This window comes from Mytilus galloprovincialis, chromosome 10 (genome assembly GCF_965363235.1).
Source record: "Mytilus galloprovincialis chromosome 10, xbMytGall1.hap1.1, whole genome shotgun sequence".
Lineage (NCBI taxonomy): Eukaryota > Metazoa > Mollusca > Bivalvia > Mytilida > Mytilidae > Mytilus > Mytilus galloprovincialis.
Window position 1 is genome coordinate 8,824,192 of NC_134847.1, and position 27,004 is coordinate 8,851,195.

Sequence of the window (27,004 nt, forward strand, 5' to 3'; positions counted from 1 at the left end):
CAAAGATCGTAATTGGGTGAGACAGTCTTGACAAAGTCCTGTAAACACACTCCGCCGCCGGTACATATATATATATAGGAAAGATCTGATGAAAAAAAATCTACTTTTTTATTTGCAGTTATTTCCCTTTATCTTTTTTCTACAGGGAGACGGATTAATATAAGGGAAACCTTGTTTCCGAATCCTTTTGTAATATGTTATCACTGTATTTATATGTGTATGCCATGTACATGATTTTTTGAAATAAAATATGTTTAAAGTATAACTTTTTTTGCATGCCTTTTTTTTTCCTTTTTTTCTATGTTTCACAGTTATTAACTAACAACTACGGGCTCTCAAGAGCCTGTATCGCTCACCTGACTCTACTTGGGTTTTTAAAATCATATAACCAGATGCTCCGCAGGGTGCAGCTTTATACGACCGCATAGGTTGAACTCTGAACAGTTGGGGCAAGTATGGACACAACATTCAAGCTGGATTCAGCTCTCAATTTGGATTTTGATTAAATAGTTGACACAGCATAGGTTTCTGACACAGAAAGAATGTGGTCTAATGAACTTAAAATATTTTTTTTGCCTTTGAACAATTCACTACAAAGTTCAATTTTTCGGCCCCTTATTCCTAAACTGTTGGGACCATAACTCCCAAAATCAAACCCAACCTTCTTTTTATGGTCATAAACCGTGTGTTTAAATTTCATAGATTTCTATTTACTTACACTAAAGTTATGGTACGAAAACCAAGAATAATGCTTATTTGGGCCCCTTTTTGGCCCCTAATTCCTAAACTGTTGGGACCAAAACTCCCAAAATCAATCCCAACTTTCCTTTTGTGGTCATAAACCTTGTGTTTAAATTTCATTGATTTATTTTTACTTATACTAAAGTTATCGTGCGAAAACCAAGAATAATGCTTATTTGGGACCTTTTTTGGCCCCTAATTCCTAAACTGTTAGAACCAAAACTCCCAAAATCAATCCCAACCTTCCTTTTGTGGTCATTAACCTCGTGTCAAAATTTCACAGATTTCTATTCGCTTAAACTAAAGTTATAGTGCGAAAACCAAGGAAATGCTTATTTGGGCCCTTTTTGGCCCCTAATTCCTAAAATGTTGGGACCAAAACTCCCAAAATCAATCCCAACTTTCCTTTTGTGGTCATAAACCTTGTGTTAAAATTTCATAGATTTCTATTCTTTTTTACTAAAGTTAGAGTGCGAAAACTAAAGTATTCGGACGACGACGACGCAGACGACGACGCAGACGACGACGCAGACGACGACGCAAACATCATACCAATATACGACCAAAAAATTTTCAATTTTTTGCGGGCGTATAAAAACAGATAAAATTTGGCTACAAGGTAACAACACTTGGCCAGCACCTCATTAGGAAAGGACTATTCATGCCATGTTTGATTTCATTCAGTTCTGTAGTTCTCTAGAAGAAGACTTTTGTATGCATTTCCCATAGGGTCCTATGTTAAACTAAGCCCCCCGCTGGCAGCCATCGTGGATGATAGATCGCAGACAAAGTAACAACACTTGGTCAGCATCTCATAAGGAACATTCATGCTATGTTTGGTTTCATTCCATTCAGTGGTTCTCTAAAAGATGTCATTTGTATGCATTTCCCATAGAGGTCCTATGTTAAACTAAGTCCCCAACCCCCTGCTAGCGGCCATCTTGGATGATGGATCAGCTACAAAGTAACAACACTTGGTCAGCACCTCATACGGAACATTAATGCCATGTTGGGTTTCATTCCATTTAGTGGTTCTCTAAAAGAAGTCATTTTTATGAATTTCCCATAGGGTCCTATGTTAAACTAAGTCCCCCCCGCTAGCGGCCATCTTGGATGATGGATCAGCTACAAAGTAACAACACTTGGTCAGCACCTCATAAGGAACATTAATGCCATGTTTGATTTCATTCCATTTAGTGGTTCTCTTAAAGAAGTCATTTGTATGAATTTCCCATAGGGTCCTATGTTAAACTAAGCCCCCCGCAAGCGGCCATCTTGGATGATGGATTAGCTACAAAGTAACAACACTTGGTCAGCACCTCATAAGGAACATTAATACCATGTTTGATTTTATTCCATTCAGTGGTTTTTAGAAGAAGTCATGTGTATGCATTTCCCATAGGATCCTATGTTAAACTAAGTCCCCCGCTGGTGACCATCTTGGATGATGGATCGGCTACAAAGTAACAACACTTGGTCACCACCTCATAAGGAACATTCATGCCATGTTCGGTTTCATTCCATTCAGTGGTTCTCTAGAAGAAGTCATTTGTATGCATTTCCCATAGGGTCCTATGTTAAACTAAGTCACCCGCTGGCGGTTATCTTGGATGATGGATCGGCTACAAAGTAACAACACTTGGTCACCACCTCATAAGGAACATTAATGCCATGTTTGGTTTCATTCCATTCAGTGGTTCTCTAGAAGAAGTCATTTGTATGCATTTCCCATAGGATCCTATGTTAAACTAAGTCCCCCGCTGGCGGCCATCTTGGAGGACGAATCAGCTACAAAGTAACAACACTTGGTCACCACCTCATAAGGAACATTCATGCCATGTTTGTTTCATTCCATTCAGTGGTTCTCTAGAAGAAGACATTTGTATGCATTTCCCATAGGATCCTATGTTAAACTAAGTCCCCCGCTGGCGGCCATCTTGGAGGACGAATCAGCTACAAAGTAACAACACTTGGTCACCACCTCATAAGGAACATTCATGCCATGTTTGGTTTCATTCCATTCAGTGGTTCTCTAGAAGAAGTCATTTGTTATCATTTCCCATAGGGTCCTATGTTAAACTAAGTCCCCTGCTGGCAGCCATCTGGGATGATGGATCGGCTACAAAGTAACAACACTTGGTCACCACCTCATTAGGAACATTCGTGCCATGTTTGGTTTCATTCCATTCAGTGGTTCTCTAGAAGAAGTCATGTGTATGCATTTCTCATAGGGTCCTATGTTAAACTAAGTCCCTCGCTGGCGGCCATCTTGGATGATGGATCGGCTGCAAAGTAACAGCACTTGGTCAGCACCTCATAAGGAACATTCATGCCATGTTTGGTTTCATTCCATTCAGTGGTTCTCTAGAAGAAGTCATTTGTATGCATTTCCCATAGGGTCCTATGTTAAACTAAGTCACCCGCTGGCGGCTATCTTGGATGATGGATCGGCTACAAAGTAACAACACTTGGTCAGCACCTCATTAGGAACATTCATGCAATGTTTGGTTTCATTCCATTTAGTGGTTCTCTAGAAGAAGTCATTTGTATGCATTTCCCATAGGGTCCTATGTTAAACTAAGTCCCCCGCTGGCGGCCATTTTAAATGATGGATCGGCTACAAAGTAACAACACTTGGTCAGCACCTCATAAGGAACATTAATGCCATGTTTGGTTTCATTCCATGGTTCTCTAGAAGAAGTTCAAAATGGAAAAAGTTAACGACTGCGACGAAGGACGATTACGACAGACCACGGACACCAAGTGATGAGAAAAGCTCAATTGGCCCTTCGGGCCAGGTGAGCTAAAAATGTGAGATTATTTTTTATAATTTTTGGTATTATCGGGAGCCAGACAAGAAAAGCTATCAAAATTCAAAATGTCACTCTTTGTATAGAAAAAATCACAATTTTCACAATAAACAAATCAGTGCAAAAGTTTCTCAATTAACAGCTAGTATATCATTTTGTCTATATTATTCACTGTCACCAATAGTTCATGTGATATAAATAATCAAATAACCTTGAATATCCTTATAGTTTTTGGTGAGACTGGAGTGACCCCATTGGCTACAGCTGACTGTATTGATGATGTCATAGACTGGTACACTGATGTGTAAAGTTTACATAGAACTCTGACACAGGTCAACAGTACAGAAACATGGACTTCAACATTACTGGATAAACTGTAAGCAGAGAAAACATTGTAGAAATTAAGGATATTAATGTAGGATATTAAATGTATGTATATCTACTGGCATATCCCTTAAGGAAATAAATAGAGAATGTGTCAATAGGCCACAGATGCCCCAAGTTGTAAATATGCTTCAGTCAACTTCCACGTACAAATACAGTATTCCCATAGTTTAGACCGTTTGGTGATTACAAGCATTGTGTATAAATTTCATAACATTTGGTTGAAGCAAACTAAAGTTCATGAAAAGTAACAACAGATTTAGCATTTTTTCAATGTATAAAGGGTCATAATTCATGAATGGTAATAGTGATGCCACCCAATTTCAAACATAATCAGTATTTCGGGGTCATATGCATTGTGTTGTAAGTTTTATAACATTTGGTTGAGGCAAACTAAAGTCAGAGAACTGAAACGAAGAATTCAGCAATATTTATGTTTATAAAGAGGAATAACTCATGGATGGTATTAGTGATGTCACCCTATATCGAACTTGATCTGTGTTTAGTGGTTAAAAACATTGTGTATAAGTTTTATAATATTTGCAAACTAAAATTAGACAACGGAAACCAATTTTGGGGACATAAGGATGAACAAATGTGACAGATAGGATGAACAAAGGTAACACTTAATTCAGGGGCATAAAAAGCCACTTATTCATAGCCCAATTGCTTTCTATGTTAAATCTACACTTTGAAGCATAAATGGCTACTTTATCTCAAGTTCAAAAACAGTTGCAGTCAATCATTCATGTCATTTATAGAACTATCCTGACTTGTATTGGATAATTCAACATACTTAGTGTGCACTGGTTCCTATATTTTCGGTGGTACAAAAAACTTCCGAACTGAACAGCAGAGCAAATGTGCTCCCTGTTATAATTTCATATATCTTTTTTATTATTCAAAAGAAACTTTCAACAGGGGTTCTTCAGTGATTAAAAGTCCTTAAGCTTTCATTTGTTACCAAAATTACTAAAACTGTTCACTATTGACAAAGTAACAGCTATCTGACATACGAACTATTTTACAAAATATTATAATTTTTTAAATTACTTTCTTCCTAACCAGGACCAAATAAGTGGTTTATTTATGGTTTTGGTATTTACATACTTATATATAAAAAAAAAGCAGGAAATATTTTAGAACAAACCCGTATTGTACATTTCTTTCCATCCTGCAGGATGTCACAGTTTAAGAGTTTTCCTTCCCTTGAATTATTTAAAAAATATTTCACTTAACTTTTCAGATGAAAGTTATATTTGTAAATGTACATCATTGTATGACATTAAATTGCATTAAAATCTATAAGATCTCATTTCCTTTCAGCTAAACCTATCAATTGTTAACTGTAGTTGGTCGTGCTCACACAGTGTATAGATTAGTTAATGTAAAGTAAGAAGAGGCTGAGATTGATAGGACTGTGAGATTGATAGGTATGTTAATTCACAAAATTATAGCAATTAAAGCAATGTCAAATTGTCCAGTTTTATGTATTTTCATTGAAATAGGGATACTTTACAAACAAAATGTATTTAAAGGTGGTATGGATGTCTTCCTCCATCTTGGATTGTAAAAAAACGGGAAACAAAGGTCCAGATTTTCTATCAAGTTAGCAAAATTTGATGCAGGAATTCAGATATTAAATGTGAATTTTTAATTAAAAGAACCATTTTACAAGAATATAACTTATAAATATTAATGTTTTTGCAAATATTGATTATTTTTGGTTGTTTTAAAAAGAAAAAAAAAATTGGCATTTTAAGGGGAGGTAACTCTAATACAGTGCATTTTCTGAAGGATTCTACATGGAATATTCCTATTTTGTATTTTAGCCGGAAAAAACGTCAGTGACCCTATCTTTTCTTTTGATATTCTCAAAGCATTGTCTGAAAGCTATCTTTTGCTTAAGTATTTAACAATTCTATCATTTTGTTTAGTTTCTAATCACAAAATGGTGTTTTTTCCTGTATAAACCATACAAAATGTGTCATTTTGTCACGTCCTGTAGCTTGAGAAAATGCACGATGACCTATCATATATTTTTCAACATAAATCAATAGATACTACGTTTTGGCAAAGTATGAACAATTTCTTTCATTTTTATCTTAGACTCCCATACCACTTTAATGCCACTAATTTATCTGATGAAAGTTTTGGTTAAAAATTATCCTAAATCTACATTAATAAATACCCTTTCATATTTTCAAAGGGTCAAAGTAAAAAAAATGCTTGAAAATCTTAACTTCCAAGGAAATTTTGTATTATAATACATACAATGCTTTTTTATTGCTGTAACCATATGTTGTTGATCAGATGGCTTCAAAATTGTAATATGCATACAAGTAATAGGAATATCAAAGAAAATGGTTGAATTTTATGATAGTTGGTACCTGAGTTCATCCTCAGTTTTTGGTACAGATCATGTCATTAAGCTTTTGTTTACTGTAATTTGTATGTTTATCTCTTCTATTTTGGCTGTATTAAGTTCACAGTCACGTCCGGTCAGAATGGGGACGTTAAATCTGATGTCTCGTGTAAAGAGAGTGCCACGCTCTTTGCACGTTAAGAACCCTTGCAACAACTCTTTGAGGGCCCGTAGGTGGCCTGTTGCAAGGCAAACCCTCATTTTCTAGTGGCAATCCAAATTTCCCCGACCATCATCCCAAATGGCCTATATTATGACAAGACCTACATATTGTATTTATTGTGAACTTGTTCTCGTCCTGAATATGCATGAAATATTTGCCACTGGACATTAAGCAATCAGCAATCAATCAATCTACTTTGGCCATGGTGTTTGTTACACAAACAGTATTTTAATGCCCCTTTGTATTACCCTTGACTTTTTATACAATGTAAAAGTAAGTCAACTAACCTCAGAAGATTATGTCCTATGTTTGACAGTTCCTCAGCTAAAGCTACCAGTATTCTATCTGCCATTTCATTATTCTTTTTGCACAGAAATTTCAGCACCTTCAAATACTTAAAATATAAAAAAGAAAGTTTTTATCTTAATTTCTGTGTGTCTGGTCTGTATTATGATACAGATTGTGCATTATTGCCGAATGTGATAGTTTTACTGTGTATGGATTTGCATGGCCTTGCTGTGATGTGTGCATAGCAAAAATTTAAATCACAAAAATACTGAACTCAGAGGCAAATTCAAAACGGAAAGTCCTTAATCAAATGGCAAAATCAAAAGCTCAAACATATCAAAAGAATGTATATCATATTTCTGACTTGGTACAGACATTTTCTTCTGTACAAAATAGTGGATTAAACCTGGTTTTAAAGCTAGATAAACCTCTCACTTGTCATCTTGTATGACAATTGCATCAAATTCCATTAAATTGACAATGATGTGTGAACAAAACAAACACAATAGGTAAAAGTGTCACAAATACAAGAGACAATTTCTGTATCATTTGGTCTCTTTTGGAGAGGTATCTCATTGGCAATAATACCACATCTTCTTATTTTTTATATGTACAGATTTTATAATTTCATTTACCATAGATTCTTTGAGATGTTCTTTCCTGACCATCTGAATCAATTGTTCAAATAATTTAGGAAAATGTGTCAGTAAATTGTCACAGGTTTCACAGTAGCCTCCCTGAAATATATAAAATAGAAAGGGTTTGTATATATATATATACATAAGAGTATGTTAAAGTAAGGGCCCATTTTGACCTCAAATTTCAGTTTCATCACAAGATTTTGTACACTTTTTAAACACTTAAGTGTCTACTTTAGTCGATTCAATTAAGTTGTGTGAATATTAAACTTAATGAAAGATATTTGAGTCTGAGATTGTTTTGACCCATACCTGTCAACCTGTGACGATGAAAATGCAGGTCATGACCTGCATTGAAGAATCAAATCTCAGGTCATAACGTGTACGAACTTTTTCTAGCTGAATTTCAGTATTTATGGTACATTTTCTTATAATGTATATCAAAGATACCAAAACATCAATGCATGTTCACTTTGTTAAGTCGTTTTAAATCTAATAAAATATTATTTCATTTAACTTTTAAAGATTTTTATAAATTGTGTAACTCAGTCTTATGTGCTTTCCTTTTTGAGAAACAATACTACAATCATCAAACACTAGAATTTAATGTAATTCTTAAATGTTTGAGACTTTTGACTATGTAGCCTTTAACCACAATATTTTTCATTTGACAAGGAAATTAGACTATGATAAAATATAGTAATACAGTTAAAGGAAGTATAAATGTAAAAAAATAATTTTCAACTTTTTTTTAAAAATTGTATAAAGGTATAAAAAAATAATGAAAAGTTATTTTTCAATATGTATTTGAATTTTATATTTTTATGATTTAATCTTTTTCACCCATAAAATGTAAATATAAGGAATAATTTTGAATGGTGACAAATAAGGGGAAGTAACTCTAGTTCAGTTTGTAAACCAAATTATAGTGCAATTTATTTACGACCTAAAGCTAAGGTAATTGGTGTTAATTAACAGTGTGTTTGACACCAAAGCTGTCAAGTGAAGCCATGCACTTAATGGGTCACTTAATTTGACAGTTTACATAGCTAGATGAACTTCCTGTTCATGGAAGAATTACGAATTTGCCGGTATTTCAAAGGAATATTACTTATGAAATCAATCTCAAGGCTAAGAAATACAGGTGAAATCGGGTCATTTTCGGAATTTCTGGGTTATTTCAATGACCCGGCGGGTGTTCCGGGTGATCCCTCAGAATTGTGAAAATCTCGGGTCACACCCGCAGAATACGGGACAGTTGACAGGTATGTTTGACCTTAAAAAAAACATGCTTACGGGAACATATAAAAGTAATTTGATTGTTTCAGTAAATTTGTTAAATCTGTATGAAATATGTAACAATTGACAAAATTTCTGTAACAAGGAAATAAATGCTTATGAAATTATATGGATATAATACACACAACAGGAAGATGTTCTTGAAAAATATACTAACATGAAACTGAAAGGGATACCATATTTTCCAAAATTCAAAATAAAACAATAATGATTATTTCCTGCTAACATGACTCATAACGAAACCTTTTTTAAAATTTTCCGTTGATAAGATTAGAAATTATTAAGCTGAAACTATATAAGGTTTCAACTTCATGAGGTAAAATTGACCTAAGATGGATTTGGCTAGCATTTTAGGTTCTTCTTGGTCATAAAGCAGATCAACTGTGTTGGAACTTATACAGCCTTGGCTTTAAAATAATCGGCATTGAGCATTTCTTATGAAAGATAGTTCAGTAAAAGTGTTTAGGACGCATAAAATTATTAATTGTTATTTTTTTTTTTGTCTCTCTGTGTAAATACAATATAAACTTTCCACTAGATGAAAATTATGAATGTAATGAAGATTTTCATATATCAGAGTTAATGGATATTCAGTTTTGTATTAAGAAAGGTTAGTTCTTTAGTTTGCTATGTTGTGTCATTGTGTTTAATTGTTTGTCTTTTTCATTTTTACCCATGGCAATGCAGGGATGGGGTCGATTACTTTAAAATGTAATCGATTAAATTACAATTACTTTGCTAATAAAATGTAATCGATTACATTACAATTACACCCTATTTCATATGTAATCGATTACATTAGATTACTATTCTTTATTGTAATCATGATTACTTTAGATTACTTATGATTACATTGTATATTGCTATATCAAAGTTTTTTTATAACTTTTTATCCGCTTATTTTGGTGATTTTTTTTTAAAAGCCTTAATGTGTTCACCTTTTAAAAGAATTTATAGACAAGACAGTTACACTACAGTGTAACATGTGTAATTTGATAAAATAGCTATAGACAAGTGTGCTTTCTCTATGTAAAAGACTTTATTTTTAACTACAAATTGTAACCAACTGCCTTATTAACAAAAAAACTGAAAATAAGGAAAAATTAATTAAGTATAGTTTTATTGTCTGTTGGGACATAATTGACACATCCATTAATGTTTTTACAGGTGTTAATCACTACTTCCATTTTTTTAAACAAACAATGGGTGGGCTTGGGTATTAAAATTTTATTGTCTTAATAACAATATAAATAAAGTTAAAAGTGGTTGATTTTCATTATTTGTTTGAAAATTTTTAATACTTGATCTAATTGAAATTAATAGAATTATTGTCAGGTGAAAACACAAAACAGTTTTGTAACTTAGGAAAGATTATACATTTCTCTTTATATTAAGCAACAGTTTATTGTATTGATGAAACTTCTGACGTCACCTATTTTTACTATGCATATTGTTTGCAATATTTATGCCATATGTATACACTGTACATGTACAAAATGTACTTGTTTATACTGGTGAGCCTTAAGGCTAATAAAGTTAATAAAGAATAAAAATAAGAAAGCACATATTATACATGAATTTATGGAAAATAAAATTCATTCAATTTTGTCAATAAATGAAACCTGGTTTTAACTTCCATTTTGAATTAAGTGGGCTTATATATTTATGCCGACCATCAAAGTCAAATAGAAACTAAATGTTTTCTGCATTTGAATTTCAATGTATTTATGTAAAAATATTGGGTAAACTAATATGAAATTGGAGTTAATATCAGAAGTTTTCAATCAAGGAAAACAAATGCTTTCAAGGCATATTCTTGTATCATAAGAGCTCAATTTCACAAAGAAATATTGGACAGTAAATTTCCTTTTGTAAACTGTTAAAACAAAATAAAATACTTGGTTATACAAATTTGTTATATTAAACAAGGTCCCATCATTGTGGTTACTAGTTTCATGATTTTTCATTCAAGCTTTACATTTTCTTATTTTCATCTTGTCTATCAAAAACTATTTTCATATTTATACAAGATTTGTAATCATCAAGTAATCTTATGAATGTAATCTTAAAGTAATCTAAAAGAAATCATGATTACACCTGTTTTTTGCCATGTAATCGATTACATTACGATTACTTGTAATCAGAAATGGCATGATTACTGATTACATAGGATTACACTGCAAAATGTAATCGATTACAGCTGATTACGATTACTGATTACGATTACCCATGCCTGTGGCAATGTCAGTTTATTTTCGATTTATGAGTTTGACTGTCCATCTGGTATCTTTCGCCCCTCTCTTTAAAAATTGTGCTAATGTGAATCTTTTCATTATGACATAAAAAATATATGTACACTGAGCAAATGAAATTCACTTCCAATGTTTGCTGGAAACATAGGCACTTGTCTCAAAAAAAAAATCTTATATACCTTGATTGTTGTGCCTGTGGCTGGAAACCCTTTAAAAGAGGGACGAAAGACACCAAAGGGACAGTCAAACTCATAAATCTAAAACAAACTGACAACGCCATGGCTAAAAATGAAAAAGACAAACAAACAACAGCACACACGACACAACATAGAAAACTAAAGAATAAACAACACGAACCCCACCAAAAAACTAGGGGTGATCTCAGGTGCTCCGGAAGGGTAGCAGATCCTGCTCCACATGTTTAACAGTATACATTGATACCTTTGCATATAGTTGTTCATTATTCTACTTTTATGGATACCAAAGTAAAAAGATGATATACTTGTCAATATTCATGTTGTTCAATTGTTTATAATTTAATTTTGGATGTAACACATCTTCAGATTGGCTGACATTATTTTCTTATGAGCCCATAGACATAATTTAGTCATGTGACCGTGACGTCAACAACGTTTTTTCATGGTTTTCTATGGTTTAAAATGGAATTTAGAATTAAATTATAAGAAATGACTGTAATACGCGCGTTAATCAGTGTGCACCACATTTTTTATGTTATTTCTTCATAGACAGAAAAAATATAACAGTCATTCCTTAAACAATACTTCATTGTTTTCCTTTTATCTAGCTCAAAAGGAAAACATTTCATTATTTTTATAAACAGTAAACTGTGTAACATTTTTGTCAGTGTAAATACATTTGACAACAATAAGAACTTCACAACCATCTGGTGGAAATGTACCATGTATAAAGAAAAAAGCCTGTTGTGTTCAATTCTAACTGTCATTTATGACAGGAACATGTATTATTATTACAAACGTGTATCACTGCACTCCTCTAATGTATTTTTATTTTCTTATAGAAACATTCCATTAAGTGTGACAATGGCAACAGATAAAAGTGAATCATTACATCTTTACAAATTCTTGTGTCAAAAGATTGGATCTGAACAGGTTGTGAGACTAAGGCGGCTAACTTCCACAATTAGTGACATAGGAACTGACTCAGATTTGAAACAAATCTCCAGTGGAAGCAAAGGTGAAGGACTTAAAACAAAAGGAAGTGACTTGGATCTTATGTTTATTATTCCTATTATAAAAGTTTATGAATCGGCTAGAGATATTGGTACTCCTATCAGATATATGTCTTATCCTGTTGTTATGGACACAGAGGATGTATCTCCATGTTTCACAAAGCTACGTCTTATCTTCAATGATCCAAATATATACTGTAAATTAATACAAAACCTAGTGCAGATTGATAGTTTTGGAAAATATTTTCTTTCCAATAAATTACTTAAAATGCTATTTCTTCAAGCAAATTTAAAAATACATGGGCCATGTTTATCTGATCATAATGATGTTTTGGACATTGCATTAGTTCTTCAATGTAATCAATGGATATCTCCGGCACAACCTTGGATAACTAGATCGCGTAGGACATGGCCTTCACCAGATATCATTTCCAAAATAACATCCTGTGGTGTTTTATTTGTTCCAGTTGGGTATAAAGGGTCAGTGAATGAGGAGGAAGAGTGGCGAATATCATTTTCAATTGCAGAAAAATTCCTCATATTTTCGTTCAACCATACCCAATTATTATGCTATGCTTTGTTGAAGATTGTACTCAAAGAAATAGTAGAAAAGCAGGAAGATTTGAAAGGTTTACTGTGCTCATATTTCTTAAAAACACTGATGTTTTGGATTATAGAGGAATCACATACCTACACCTGGAGGCCTGACAACATCATCTCATGTTTCAAGGCATGTTTACAAAGACTTATTTATTGTATACAATATTCAACTTTATTACATTATTTTATTCCAGACAATAATTTATTCTATTTACGGTTCAATTCTTTGAGCAAACATAAGTTGATCAGCATCCTGGATACTTTATACCAGCAACGACAAGGATTTCATTGGTTAGCCTTATCAGAGACTTTGTCTGATTATCCCAGACTAACTAGTCATTCATCAATAAATGAACATATCATGGAATTCATAGAAACACAAAACATTAATTTTATGGAATTCATAGAAACACATAGAGGTCCTTTTCTTAGATATGAATATAAAGTTCTACTGTGTAACATGCTACATTATTCCAGATCTGATTTATCTGTAGGTTTATTTACCTTTTTTTTTGCAACTGCATTAAAGGATTTTGAAGAGACACAATCAAAACCTTGCAAATTAAACAACAAAGTCAAATACTATAAGTACAAACATGACCTCAGTCATCTGTTGATAGGTGTACAATCAGATGCAGTATCTGGATGGTTGAAATTAGCATCATATTTTTATGTTCAGAAAAACTATATAACAGCTTTATTTCTAACAGATTATTCTTTGTGGAAGTTCACAGATGAAAAAATAGATATTTCATTAGTATATAACTGGCCTCATGAAGCTGAAATATATTGGAATCCGAATCAGGAATATGTGATGAAACTAACAAAGCATTGGAAACTTTACACAATACTTAAAATGCTGGTTGTTCAGTGCATTAAATTTGCTAATAAGTCACCAATCATTCCATCAGAACTACAAATGGAGGTAGCAAAAAGTCATGAAGAATTTCCTTCAATACAATTTGCACATTTCCTTCATTTCCTGTGTTACTTTCATTTACATGATCTTACATCTTGTATATATGCTTTACATCAACTAGAACAAACAAGTTTAGAATGCCATAAAAGGGGTACTAGAATGTCTGTCATGACATGTCTTGGCATAGCTTATCACATGATAGGTGAGACCAGCTTAGCAAGACAACAGTTCTACTTAGTTGACCAAATTAGACAAAAACTTTACAATTAGGTCACACCAATTTAATTTCTTGTTCTACGGATTTTTGGACTTCAAAAATTGGGGCGAGCGAGCGATTTGAAAATTTTAATAAAATAATATTTAATTTGCAAATTTTTGAGGCGAAGCTTGAAAAGTAAAGGCGAGCGATTATATTTTTTTTTGTAAACATAAAATAGTAGGTTTTGACAATATTAAAACTTGATTTATCACATGTACTTTGACATTTCTTTAATTTATGAAACATTTTTCCCTGACTGTTCATCAAGAAATAATTGAATAATTAAATCTGGTCTATGTATGTGTGACTGACAATGAGACAATTCTCCATCAAAGTCATAATCAGGTTTGGAACAACCCCTTAATGTTATAAATATCCCTTTTATGAGGGGTCAATATCAGTTATAATATATTTTTTTGTAAAAAACACTTTTTAATACAAAAGGGCTCATGTTTTGCCAAAAGAACTATATATCTATCTGGTATTAAATGGTCAAGACATGTCCAAGAATTTTGTAATATTCCGGGACTTTAACCATGTTAAAACATATACTTTAACAGTTTATCATTCAAAATAAGTGGAGCCCTATTTTAGAAAAGTTGTTTAAAATATGATGTATTTCTCCTCTTTTTCAGTAAAAAAATCTAAGTTTTCAAAGGTTTCATATAGTAGTATACAAAACCTTGGTATAACTATTTTCTTTTCTACAACAGTAAAATGACCCCTTGTCTGAGAAAGGGTTGTTCCCAACCTGATAATAACAAACACACGTCAAAGTACGGTCTTTTACACAGGGCTTTGATCCAGACCAAACAGCAAGCTATAAGGGACCCCAAAATTATTAGTGTACACAATTCGAACAGGAAAACCAACAATCTAATTCATATATCCAAACGGGAAAACGCCAATGAACCACATCAACAAACGATAACTGCTGAACGACAGGCCCCGCATGGATCAATCAGGACAGATGCATAAACTTGCAGCGGCTATGGATAGTTTTGTTTTGTCAGCATACAATATAATTGCAGTTGAAGGCAAATCCTTCAGAAGTTCTTTGTACTTTATTCTAACAACGAACATTATTTGATAGGGAACATTAGTAAGGGGGAAAGAAACCAATGTTTTGTTCTGTACAGGTATTTCCGCTGTTATATATATTTATATCGGAGAACTCCCACTTTGGATACATTGGTTTCATGCTGAAACAAATATTCTCACAGATATTTATGCGTGTTTAAGGGTTTAAAATCGTTTTATACAGGTTAGACTGTGATTTTAAAAACAAATGTTGATATCTTTTAAAAACGGTACGGGAAATGGACATGATTACATTTCCGGATGCAGGAATGTAAAAAAAATAAAACAATTCTGTTTTGAAAAAAATAGGCGCGGGCTATCTGTCGAGCAAGGAATCAAATTGGTGTGGCCTTACATGTGTAATTAATAATCCTGCTTTTAAATGATTTCAGAATTGAGAAATTGAATAAAAAAATTACCAAATCCAACACAATTTTTTTTAATCACAGAAACAAGTTGTTTGAGAAATAAAAATATTAACAGTTCAGAAAGTGTTTATAGCATTTTTTATATTTTTCCCACAAATTTGATTTTTTATTGGTTAAGGGGGCTCACGGGAATAAATCTTTTTTTCTTTAAGTATAGGATTTCGCTATATTTTTCTTCGAAAAGAAGCATACATTTTTGTAAAGGTACTTTTTTCTGTTGAACTAATAGGAGGAATAAATGTAATATCGAAATAAAAAAAAGAATTAAATTACAGAAATCGCTCAAATTTTTCAATAATTTAGTTTGAGTACAGCTTATTTGAAAAAAATAATAAAAACTGTAGGTCACTGATGAATTAAAAAAGATATTTCAATTTTAATGCCAAAAAGTGGCATTTTTGCACCAAAGGGAGATAATTTGGAGCTTTTTCAATGATATCTTCATTTTAAAATTCATCTGCGGCTTTTTGAATGATTTTTGTACCATATGATAAAGTAGCAACTAATAAAGTAATAAATAAAATTTGTAATGAAAAAAGAATTAAAAAATCTGAAATTTTTGTACCCTTGAGCCTCCTTAAATGACATGGGCTCCTTTTAAATAAAACAACAACTATATATACATTGTACATGCAGAAATTATCTAATGTAGTTTTCATAAGACCTAGAAAATTGTATATTACACTTATATTCATTAATAAATTTGTTTATTTCTTGTCATTATCTTAGTGTCTCTCTAGCAATAAAAGGGATAACAGGAATTATAATGAGATTGCTCTCCATGAATGTCTCCCATGCTGTATCAATGAGAAAGTAAATTATGTGTATCACATCAAAGTGACAGTATCATGTAATGATAAACTACACAGAACAGAATGTACCAATCCTTCCAAGTTTGAGAGCTTACTGTCAAATGGTCTCTCAGGAGTTGTGTTCACAATGTGACTATACTATTACTCCAAAAAATATTCAGTCCCTAACTCCTGTAGAAGTAGTCAGTTCAAAATGAAGGTACAATATTTCAACTACCGGTACACATGATAGTAAATAATCCTACTGAGTACAAGAGCTTTCTATCATATAGTCTCAGAGGAAGTGTGTTCACAAGTTAAATAATTGTCAAAGTCCCGTGACTCTCGTAAAATATTTAAATCAAAATGACCGTGTAATATGGTCAACTATATATATGATGGCAAATAATAGTACCAAGTATGAGAGTGTTCTGACAAATGATAGAAGAGTTGGCTTTATAAGCTGTCATTGTTACAGTACTCAAAATAAAAGTATGAGAGTTTTCTGACAAATGATAGAAGAGTTGGCTTTATAAGCTGTCATTGTTACAGTACTCAAAATAAAAGTATGAGAGTGTTCTGACAAATGATAGAAGAGTTGGCTTTATAAGCTGTCATTGTTACAGTACTCAAAATAAAAGTATGAGAGTGTTCTGACAAATGATAGAAGAGTTGGCTTTATAAGCTGTCATTGTTACAGTACTCAAAATAAAAGTATGAGAGTTTTCTGACAAATGATAGAGGAGTTGGCTTTATAAGCTGTCATTGTTACAGTACTCAAAATAAAAGTATGAGAGTTTTCTGACAAATGATAGAAGAGTTGGCTTTATAAGCTGTCATTGTTACAGTACTCAAAATAAAAGTATGAGAGTTTTCTGACAAATGATAGAGGAGTTGCCTTTACAAGCTGTCATTGTTACAGTAATCCACAAAAAGTCAAAGTCCAACACATCCATAAAAATAGACAATCCCCATGGCAGTACAGTCAAACCTGATTAAACCGGACCCTGAATAAACCGGTTTCCTGTCCATTCCGGCCAAAAATAAAAGTCCCATATTTTTCCATTCAAAGTCTTTGTTAAAATACCCTTTGTAAACCGGACCCTGTGTATTCGGAATTCCGGTCTTATTATGAAGTCCCAATACTCTTAATTACATTAATTATTACCTGTCAAAACCGGTTTGTCTAATTAATTTCAATGATCGATATGCAATCAAAACATATTTGTTGATACAATATAACTGTTAGTGATAATCAATTAGTCAGGTGTCAAACTGTGAACCTACAATCGTACAGTAGTGAGCTGTATTATTTATTAAAACATTATAAACGTGTCAATTAAACGAAAAGACACACCGAATATATATCTCAGATTGAACTTACGTTTTAACTTGGATAAACAAATTAAAATCGCGAAGTAAAAAGTTCACATCGTAATTTCGAAATCCTTGGTTCCTTGTTGTGAACCCCTAAACAAATGACCTTGATAATGAAAAACACCCGGATGACAACAATCAATGGATATTGTACACTGTACGACAACGTTTCGAAAGTGATGACATTACGTTTGAAAATATTCTGGCTTTTTAATCGGCCATTCCAACATTTCAAATTATTGATCATGGGAGTAAATCGAAACTCTCGTCTTACAATCCAAACAACGCGAGCATTATGATGCAAATGCAAACAATGAAAAACGAAGTGAAAGTATTTTAATTTATCAGATGTAATTTACAATCAGAGAGAATTTTTTCATGCACAATGTCGGACGTCACAAGTCATTAACTTCCGGTCAAAACAGAAACCTGAATAAACCGGCTCACTGTCCAAACCGGCCCTTTTTCATGGTCCCGTAGCCGGCCGGTTTATACAGGTTTTACTGTACAATATGGCCAACAACACATGGCCACAAACCCTCCAACCAAATATGAGAGCTTTCTGTTAAATGGTGTTCATGGTATTAGAGGAGTTTTGTTCACAAGGTGTTATTGTCCTAATACAAAAGAAAATAAGCTCATGGTGATTTACATACCATGATGAGTTGTTTTCATAAGGTGTCAGTGTTACAATATCAAATAAAACAAGAATGTGCTTGGGGACACAAATGAACCTGCTCAAGCTTTTCAATTTTAAAAAGTTTAAAAGGGGCATAACTCTATATCAGTAAGTGACACGGGCTAAAATCGAACTCTGTCTGCTAGTTTTGGTTCCAATAACTCACATAAAAAAAAAATAAAAGAATTCCAATGTTCCCCGTGTTGCAATTTATATATCTAAGGGGTATAACTCTTTTAAAAAAAGTTGATAGTCAACCATTATGAAACTTGTGCAAGATATTGCTGATATAAACCTATAGTACGAGTTTTATAAAATTCTTGCAATAATTGCACCTGTGAAATTGAGGCCAAGGTCAGATAAAACTTGTCAGTCAGAAATGTTCACCTTACAACTACTCCATATACCAAATACAAATTACCTAAGGTTTATAGTATCTGGGTGAGACTCGACCATGTGTGTTTATCAATTGGAAAACAAGAATGTTTCCCTTGTACACTGATGCCCCATCGGCATTATCATTCTATGTTCAGTGGACTGTGAAAATGGGGTAAAAACTCTAATTTGGCATTAAAATTAGAAAGGTCGTATCATAAGGAACATGTATATTAAGTTTCAAGTTAATTAGTCTTCAACTTCATCAAAAACTACCTTGACCAAAAACTTTAACCTGAAGCAAGACAGACGAATGAACGGACGAACAGAGGCACAGACCAGAAAACATAATGCATGGATGAGGAAGTGTTTTCTTATTTTTGTCTGGTAGACATATGTTCATCCCTCACAATACATACCTCAATGCAAAAATCCAGTGGTGTTTTATTACTTTTATCTGGTAGAAATACTGCTCCTCTTTGTAATAATATTGTAGCTGTATCATGCTGTCCATGACTGTAAAAATAAAGAATTGTAGAAATTACTGTGGATTCATTCATATGCATGATATTCATGGGAACCAATTTCCCTACTTAAAGGGAAAACTGTATTATTCTTGATATTTTACTTTTTGGTTCAACCAAAGTCTGCATACAAACCGTTTCAAAATATGTACTTTGTTAAACTTTTAAATTCCTGTTTCCCTATAGGTGTAATACCACCAAATCATGGTACGTCACATCCGGTTGTATACAAAAATAGGTCTTAAAAAATATTCCCTTGAATTTGACAGTTGTAGAAAATTAACCCTGCATTTCAATGCACTTAATTTTTTCTGAGTCATAAACATGTATGTTGGGTGTCTGAAAGCATCATTCCTTTTTTATTTGTTGATCTTATAAAATATTTAGGAAAGTTAAGGTTACATAGTTACCAAAGCAGGTAACCAGTAAATAACAGTGTAAAAATTGGGTTGTTTACTTCCGGTGATGGTTACTTTCTTATATGCAATGAAATGTACTGTGAAATTTTCACTGTAGCACTGGAATTTAGGATTAAACTTTATACATACAAAGTATTTCTTTGGTTGAAATAAAGGTAAATACTGTACTTTTTTTTTAAAAGTGCCAATTTAACAAAGACTAATAGGGGAAAATCAATGATGGTATTACACCTATATCCACAAAATTCTTTAAAAAAATGTGTTAAATGAATTATAATGAATTTACAGTACATTTTTTATTTTATTTTATTCTCAAATAGATGACAAAGGGAGTTAATCAATCTTTATTTGTTCTCAAACATGACAAAAATCTAAGTATGATCCAAAATTTATATTGTTATGAAAAATTTTCTTTTGGGGAAAATGAATTGCCAGTTGGTGCAAACGCAAAAGAGTCTGCATGGGCAATACAAACAGTTTTACCTGCAGGCAAAATGTAAAGGCATCCATCCATAATGATTTGGTCTGTTGATTTCTGCTCCATGGTCCAGTAAACATACAACTGTCTGTCAACAAATATTATAGGCATTACAATTAAACAAAGTTACAAACATACTTCCTGTATAATAACCGTAAGTTTTTTTCTTATTGAATTGTAGTATTAGAACGCTATAGCCCTCAGTTAGAGGCCTGACAGGGTTTTGTTTATTATCTCATAGACATTATTTCGTCATGTGACCGTGACGTCATCAACAGTTTTTCATGATTTACACTGGTTTAAAACGGAATTTAGAATTAAATTATAAGGAATGAGTTTAATATCATTTTTGTCTGTTCAAAATAACATCAACAAGAATGTGTCCATAGTACACAGATGCCCCACTCGCACTATCATTTTCTATGTTTAATGGACCGTAAAATCATTGAAAATGGGGTCAAAACTCTAATTTGGCATTAAAATTAGAAATATCATATCATAGGGCACATGTATACTAAGTTTCAAGTTGATTGGACTTCAACTTCATCAAAAACTACCTTGACCAAAAACTTTAACCTGAACGGACAGACGGAAGGACAGACAGACCAGAAAACATAATGCCCCTCTACTATCGTAGGTGGGGCATAAAAATGTGGTGCACACTTAAAATTTATAACCTGATACACATGTTATTCAGTGTACACCACATTTTTTATACTATTTCTTCATAAACTGAAAAAAATATTACAGTCATTTCTTAACAGGGGTGTGGAAATATTTGTTGTGAGCAATTGTCCCTGGGCAAGTAAAACTAAAAATTTTACTTGTCCGGAAAAAAATTTACTTGCCCTGATGATCCCAATAAATATTGACGTATTTCTTGTTAGCTAATATATGATTCTTACTTAGCACTATTGTGCTTCACAAACGAATGAAATCCATTTGTTTATATGTGTCAAAAATTAGGAAAGTAGGAAATGGGTAAACATCAGTGGGAGTCTGTGGGACAGAAACCTAACAGCAAACCAAACAATGAAATGACATGTAAAGGACAATTTTGCAGCAGTTTAGGAATAAAAATTGTAGCCAGTAGGTACATAATATACTAAATTTGAGGAAAGTGATTCTCGCTTTCGTTTCTTTTTTTTTAACTACTCTGTGTCCTCCATTTGCATTTAAGGTTTTCTACTCGACTCATGATTCTTTTTGTCTTGCTTTCCCAACTTTTTACTAAGTATTTGTCAATCTGAATCTTGATACAAAATTTAAAACTAGAGGCTCTAAAGAGCCTGTGTCGCTCACCTTGGTCTATGTGAATATTAAACAAAGGAAGCAGATTGAAAATTGACTACAAAGGTCAATTACTCCTACAGGGGTCAATTGACCATTTCGTTCATGTTGACTTATTTGTAGATCTTACTTTGCTGAACATTATTGCTGTTTACAGTTTACCTATATCTATAATAATATTCAATATAATAACCAAAAACAGCAAAATTTCCTTAAAATTACCAATTCAGGGGCCGCAACCCAAAAACAGGTTGTCCAATTCATCTGAAAATTTCAGGGCAGATAGATCTTGACCTGATTAACAATTTTACTTCATGTCAGATTTTCTCTAAATTATTTGGTTTTTGAGTTATAAGCCAAAAACTGCATTTTACCCCTATGTTCTATTTTTAGCCGTGGCGGCCATCTTGGTTTGATGGCCAGGTCACCAGACACATTTTTTAAACAAGAAACCCCAAAGATGATTATGGCCAAGTTTGGATCAATTTGGCACAGCAGTTTCAGAGAAGAAGATTTTAGTAAAAGATATATAAAATTTACGAAAAATGGTTAAAAATTAACTTTAAAGGGCAATAACTCCTAAAGAGGTCAACTGACCATTTTGGTCATGTTGACTTATTTGTAAATCTGACCTTGCTGAACATTATTGCTGTTTACAGTTTACCTATATCTATAATAATATTCAATATAATAACCAAAAACAGCAAAATTTCCTTAAAATTACCAATTCAGGGGCCGCAACCCAAAAACAGGTTGTCCAATTCATCTGAAAATTTCAGGGCAGATAGATCTTCACCTGATTAACAATTTTACCCACGTCAGATTTGCTCTAAATGCTTTGGTTTTTGAGTTATAAGCCAAAAACTGCATTTTACCCCTATGTTCTATTTATAGCCATGGCGGTCATCTTGGTTAGTTGGCGGGGTCACCGGACACAATTTTTAAACTAGATACCCCAATGATGATTGTGGCCAAGTTTCAAATAATTTGGCCCAGCAGTTTCAGAGGAGAAGATTTTTCTAAAAGATTACTAAGATTTACGAAAAATGGTTAAAAATTGACTATAAAGGGCAATAACTCCTAAAGTGGTCAACTGATCATTTTGGTCATGTTGACTTATTTGTAGATCTTACTTTGCTGAACATTATTGCTTTTTACAGTTTATCTCTATCTAAAATAATATTCAAGATAATAACCAAAAACAACAAAATTTCCTTAAAATTACCAATTCAGGGGCAGCAACCTAACAACGGAATGTCAGATTCATCTGAAAATTTCAGGGCAGATAGATCTTAACCTGATTAACAATATTACCCCATGTCAGATTTGCCCTAAATACTTTGGTTTTTGAGTTATAAGCCAAAAACTGCATTTTACCACTATGTTCTATTTATAGCCATGGCGGCCATCTTGGTTAGTTGGAGGGGTCACCGGACACAATTTTTAAACTAGATACCCAAATGATGATTGTGGCCAAGTTTGGTTTAATTTGGCCTAGTAGTTTCAGAGGAGAAGATTTTTGTAAAAGTTAACGCCGGACGCAGGACGACGACGACGGACGACGACGACGGACGCCGGACGCCAAGTGATGAGAAAAGCTCACTTGGCCCTTCGGGCCAGGTGAGCTAAAAATGACACAACCGGTAATGATGGATAAAACTTAATCGACGATCCAGGGTCAATGGACAAAGCCAATGCAATGTTACACAACTCTGGTTCGCTTACTTATTTTTATTTATGTGGTTAACCCACATACCAAAAATCAGTCCAATATCTGAAGGCATTTAGAAAAAAAGTCTGTATAATGATTTGTTGCGGAATGACGGAATGATGGAATTTCAGAATGACAGACAAGGGTAAAACTATATGGCAATTTCAGTATGACAGACAAGGGTAAAACTATATGACTATATGGCACCGACAACTTCGTTGCGGGGCAATAAAAAAACATATTTATGTTTGGTAAAAAATTTATCCAACGGCCCACAGAAAACAACAACAAAAATGCATGGATTGTCGTGATAAGCTTATCTGACATTTAAAATGTCCAAAAACAGGAAGTAAGTTTTTGACAGATCCATAGAGCTCCCACATGTTACACCCATTACTGCAAAGTTGATGACAAAAATCAAAGTCATTCTGTTCAGTAGTTCCTGAGAAATATGTGATCACATGTAAAAAACTTCATTCCACAATGACATACTGAAATGTTTAAACTATTTGCAAACAGGAAGTAAGTATGTGACAGATTTAAAAAAATTCTACACATTACAACCTGTCACCATCAATGGATAGATGGATTTTTTATGTCCAAGCAGTGGTAAATTAAATTCATTTTTAGGGAACAGCATGTCATTATAAATATAAAACCTGCTTTGTACTAGACCGACATGCTAAGCCAAATTTTTATCCTGCAAGATCATAATAAAGCAGTCTGTAGGAAGACATATCACCATACCAGAACACATTATTCTAATTCTGAGCAGACCAGCTCTTACACCTTGAACATGTTAAAAGCCAGCACTTAGCAGAGGAGCAGTAAATACCAGTTTTAAAATCTTCAGTTTGAACCGGACATGGTTCAAACCCACAAACTATTGCATTTGATATGCAGTTGGCTACCTCAAGACTGCAGAGGTATTGTTTAACAAATATAATTTGTTATTCTCATCGGATTTTGTCTAATGCTTAGTCCGTTTCTGTGTGTGTTACATTTTAATGTTGTGTCGGTGTTCTCCTCTTATATTTAATAAGTTTCCCTCAATTTTGGTTTCTTACCCCGATTTTGTTTTTTTGTCCATAGATTTACCAGTTTTGAACAGCAGTATACTACTGTTGCCTTTATTTATAAGCTGCTAGACAAAATATGTGAACCATTCAAAACACTTCTAATGAAATATAGAATTACCATGATACACAATGTGTACAGTTACTTACAGATTTGTGACCGTTCTGACAGGCCACATGTAAAGCTGTTTGTCCTTGAGCATCCTGTAAAGAGAAATAACCACATAACATTAGTTTTTATTTCCCAATACCATGGAACATTCTTGAAGGAATTTGAATCCTGTGACAACTCCACAATAATTCAAAAGAAAACAAACAAAAATTTTGATTTAACTCAAAATTTCATGTTTTCAGCTTTAAAATGAAGCTATAACAGTAGAATACTTCGATTTAATAGGGTTGTAAAAGCTTGATTTCAAGAGCATTTCATACAAAATGTGCTGTCTTCAACAATTCTCCACAATTCACAAATAACCATCATTATCGCTATATTACGAAATTTTACTTTGATCTTACTGACTGATAATTTCCTTTCTCAGCATAGAAGAGTGATATGAAAATGTATCGCTAGAAACTAAGAGTGCACATGCCCGTTGTTAATGTAATTAATTAACAACATCGTCATTTGTAAAATACCAATAAACAGATTATAATTGGTTATCTCAACTCGATTGCATTTCTCACTTTTCATGAAAATCAATCTGGTTGAGATGACCAAATATAAATCTATAATTCTTAAATAGCAGAATTGTACAGATAGTAAATAACACCAGACAAAATTAAAGAACAATCTATTTAGAACTGTAAGCATATTTGTAGAACATACTCACCTCAACATCCACATCTTGTGTATACATAAACAAATCGTGTAACAATTCTGTCCTTCCATTCACTGCCAACCAATGAATCTACAGGATAAAAAAACAAATGTGTATCATCATGATCATGTAAACAAATTATATAACACTTTTTTTCTTCTTCCCAACCAACATAATAGATACCATACATAGAAGTGTTAGTGTTCACCTGTTTGTTTTTTTTTTTGTTTTTTTTTGTGCATTCCTTCATTTTATTTTGTATAGTCAAAACTGTATATAGTTGCAAACCTCTGGAGAAAAGATAACTGACCTTATTTGATAGCTGACCTTTGAATAATCATCAGGTTTTGTTTTCTTTACGTATGTACCTCATCTGCTCAAGTTAAGGGACCATACGAAAACCTGTTGATTTTCCCTTTTCTCAATGTGGTTCTTGTTATCTTTTAAAGATATTTATATAAAAAGGTGGACCAAATGTAAGAATTTCAATTTTACTGTCTTTTTTTTTTACTGTGGATAGTCAATATTTCAAAAACAATTGACTTATCCTGAGTGAATAAAAACATTTGGGTTACCAACTTACTGTGGTCAAGCCTTCATTATTTCTGATGTTCACATCTGCTTTATATTCCAGCAATTTATTGATACACTTTCTTTGACTGAAAAATCAATAAAATTTGTGTCTATTAGTACATGTATAATGATGATGGATCGATTGATTGTTTGCTGCTTCAGTGCTGAGGATATAGTGTCAAATATGTCATGCATGATCAGGATGATATACCGTATAGTGGGTTATTTTCGGGGGCGAAAAATTTCACGATTTCATTGAATAACTCAATATTAAAGGTATACGAAATATTTTGGCGGTTAATATTTTGATGTTTATTATTTTGGCGGATTCTAAACTTTTATCAATACCTTTGCATGTGCATTTTAAATTGGCGGAATTTATTTTTGTTCTTTCCGCAAAAATAAGCGAAAATTTACACCCCTTGAAAATAACCTGCTATATGGGTATATAGATGATATTGTAAAGAGAGTGTAATGGTCAATTGAAACTATTATCAAGACAGAAACATGTAGAATTTAAATGAATATGATTCCTGCTCTGTATAAGGCTGACAGAAAGACATGTAACCCTAACAGGACAACATTATTCTGTGATTTCTGATCAAACTAGTCATTAATCTTACTTCTAAATGCTGAACCTAAATGCTGAATCTTCAGAGAAGAAGCAGAAAACATCAATTTTTAAGTCTTTGGTATTACCTGGTCATGGATAGAACACAGCACATCCAGATATACCACAAGACCATTAAAGCTATATTGTCTACTGATATTTCGTTTTCTTGGGTGCCATTTTCATGGACTCAGTTGAACTTCCATTTTTATGGATATTTATTTTTGTAGTTTTCATAGTTTGCTTACAACCTTATAGAACATGTGTCATTAATTGAACATTATAATTTGTGGTTCACTTGTTATAGTAGTTGTACAATGAAATCTAACAAATAATACTGAATCCTCCTGATTTGAATAGATATGAGTATCCATAGTTTTACATATTTTTGTAGTTTTGGATACAATTACTGCAAATTCAGAAATTATTGTGTGCATTTGTTTTGAAATGAAAATGCAGTTTAAATTTTTGCGATATTGAGAAAAATTCCCTTGAATTTCAGACCTACCAACTATCCCGATTTTCATGGTATCATCCTGATTTTTATCCCTCAACCAGAATCCCGATAACGGGATCGTAAAACTAGTCAAAATCCTGATTTTCACCAAATATACCCGAAAAAAATTATTGTTTACCAATTTTGAAGTTTTTCTGATCATTTTTAGAAAATCTATATTTACCTAGGAGCATATTATTACAAGTTAACAACCCTACGCTAATCAACAGTCACAACAGGTGTCATAATTAGTGGTTGTATGTAATCAGATTACCTAATGGGTCGTAACAG

At 32.9% G+C, this 27,004-nt stretch overlaps 1 protein-coding gene across 1 annotated transcript in view; it reads right to left on the reverse strand.

The window, feature by feature from the left end:
• Positions 1-27,004, reverse strand: part of LOC143049768 (E3 ubiquitin-protein ligase HACE1-like) — a 60,565-nt gene that overhangs the window by 28,300 nt on the left and 5,261 nt on the right. The window contains exons 5-12 of the mRNA XM_076223486.1: positions 25,618-25,693; positions 25,047-25,124; positions 24,367-24,420; positions 20,145-20,227; positions 19,138-19,234; positions 7,447-7,548; positions 6,811-6,917; positions 3,763-3,925 (exon numbers count right to left, since the gene is read on the reverse strand). Of these exons, the coding sequence (XP_076079601.1) occupies positions 3,763-3,925; positions 6,811-6,917; positions 7,447-7,548; positions 19,138-19,234; positions 20,145-20,227; positions 24,367-24,420; positions 25,047-25,124; positions 25,618-25,693 (760 nt within the window). The remainder of the gene's footprint in view (positions 1-3,762; positions 3,926-6,810; positions 6,918-7,446; positions 7,549-19,137; positions 19,235-20,144; positions 20,228-24,366; positions 24,421-25,046; positions 25,125-25,617; positions 25,694-27,004) is intronic.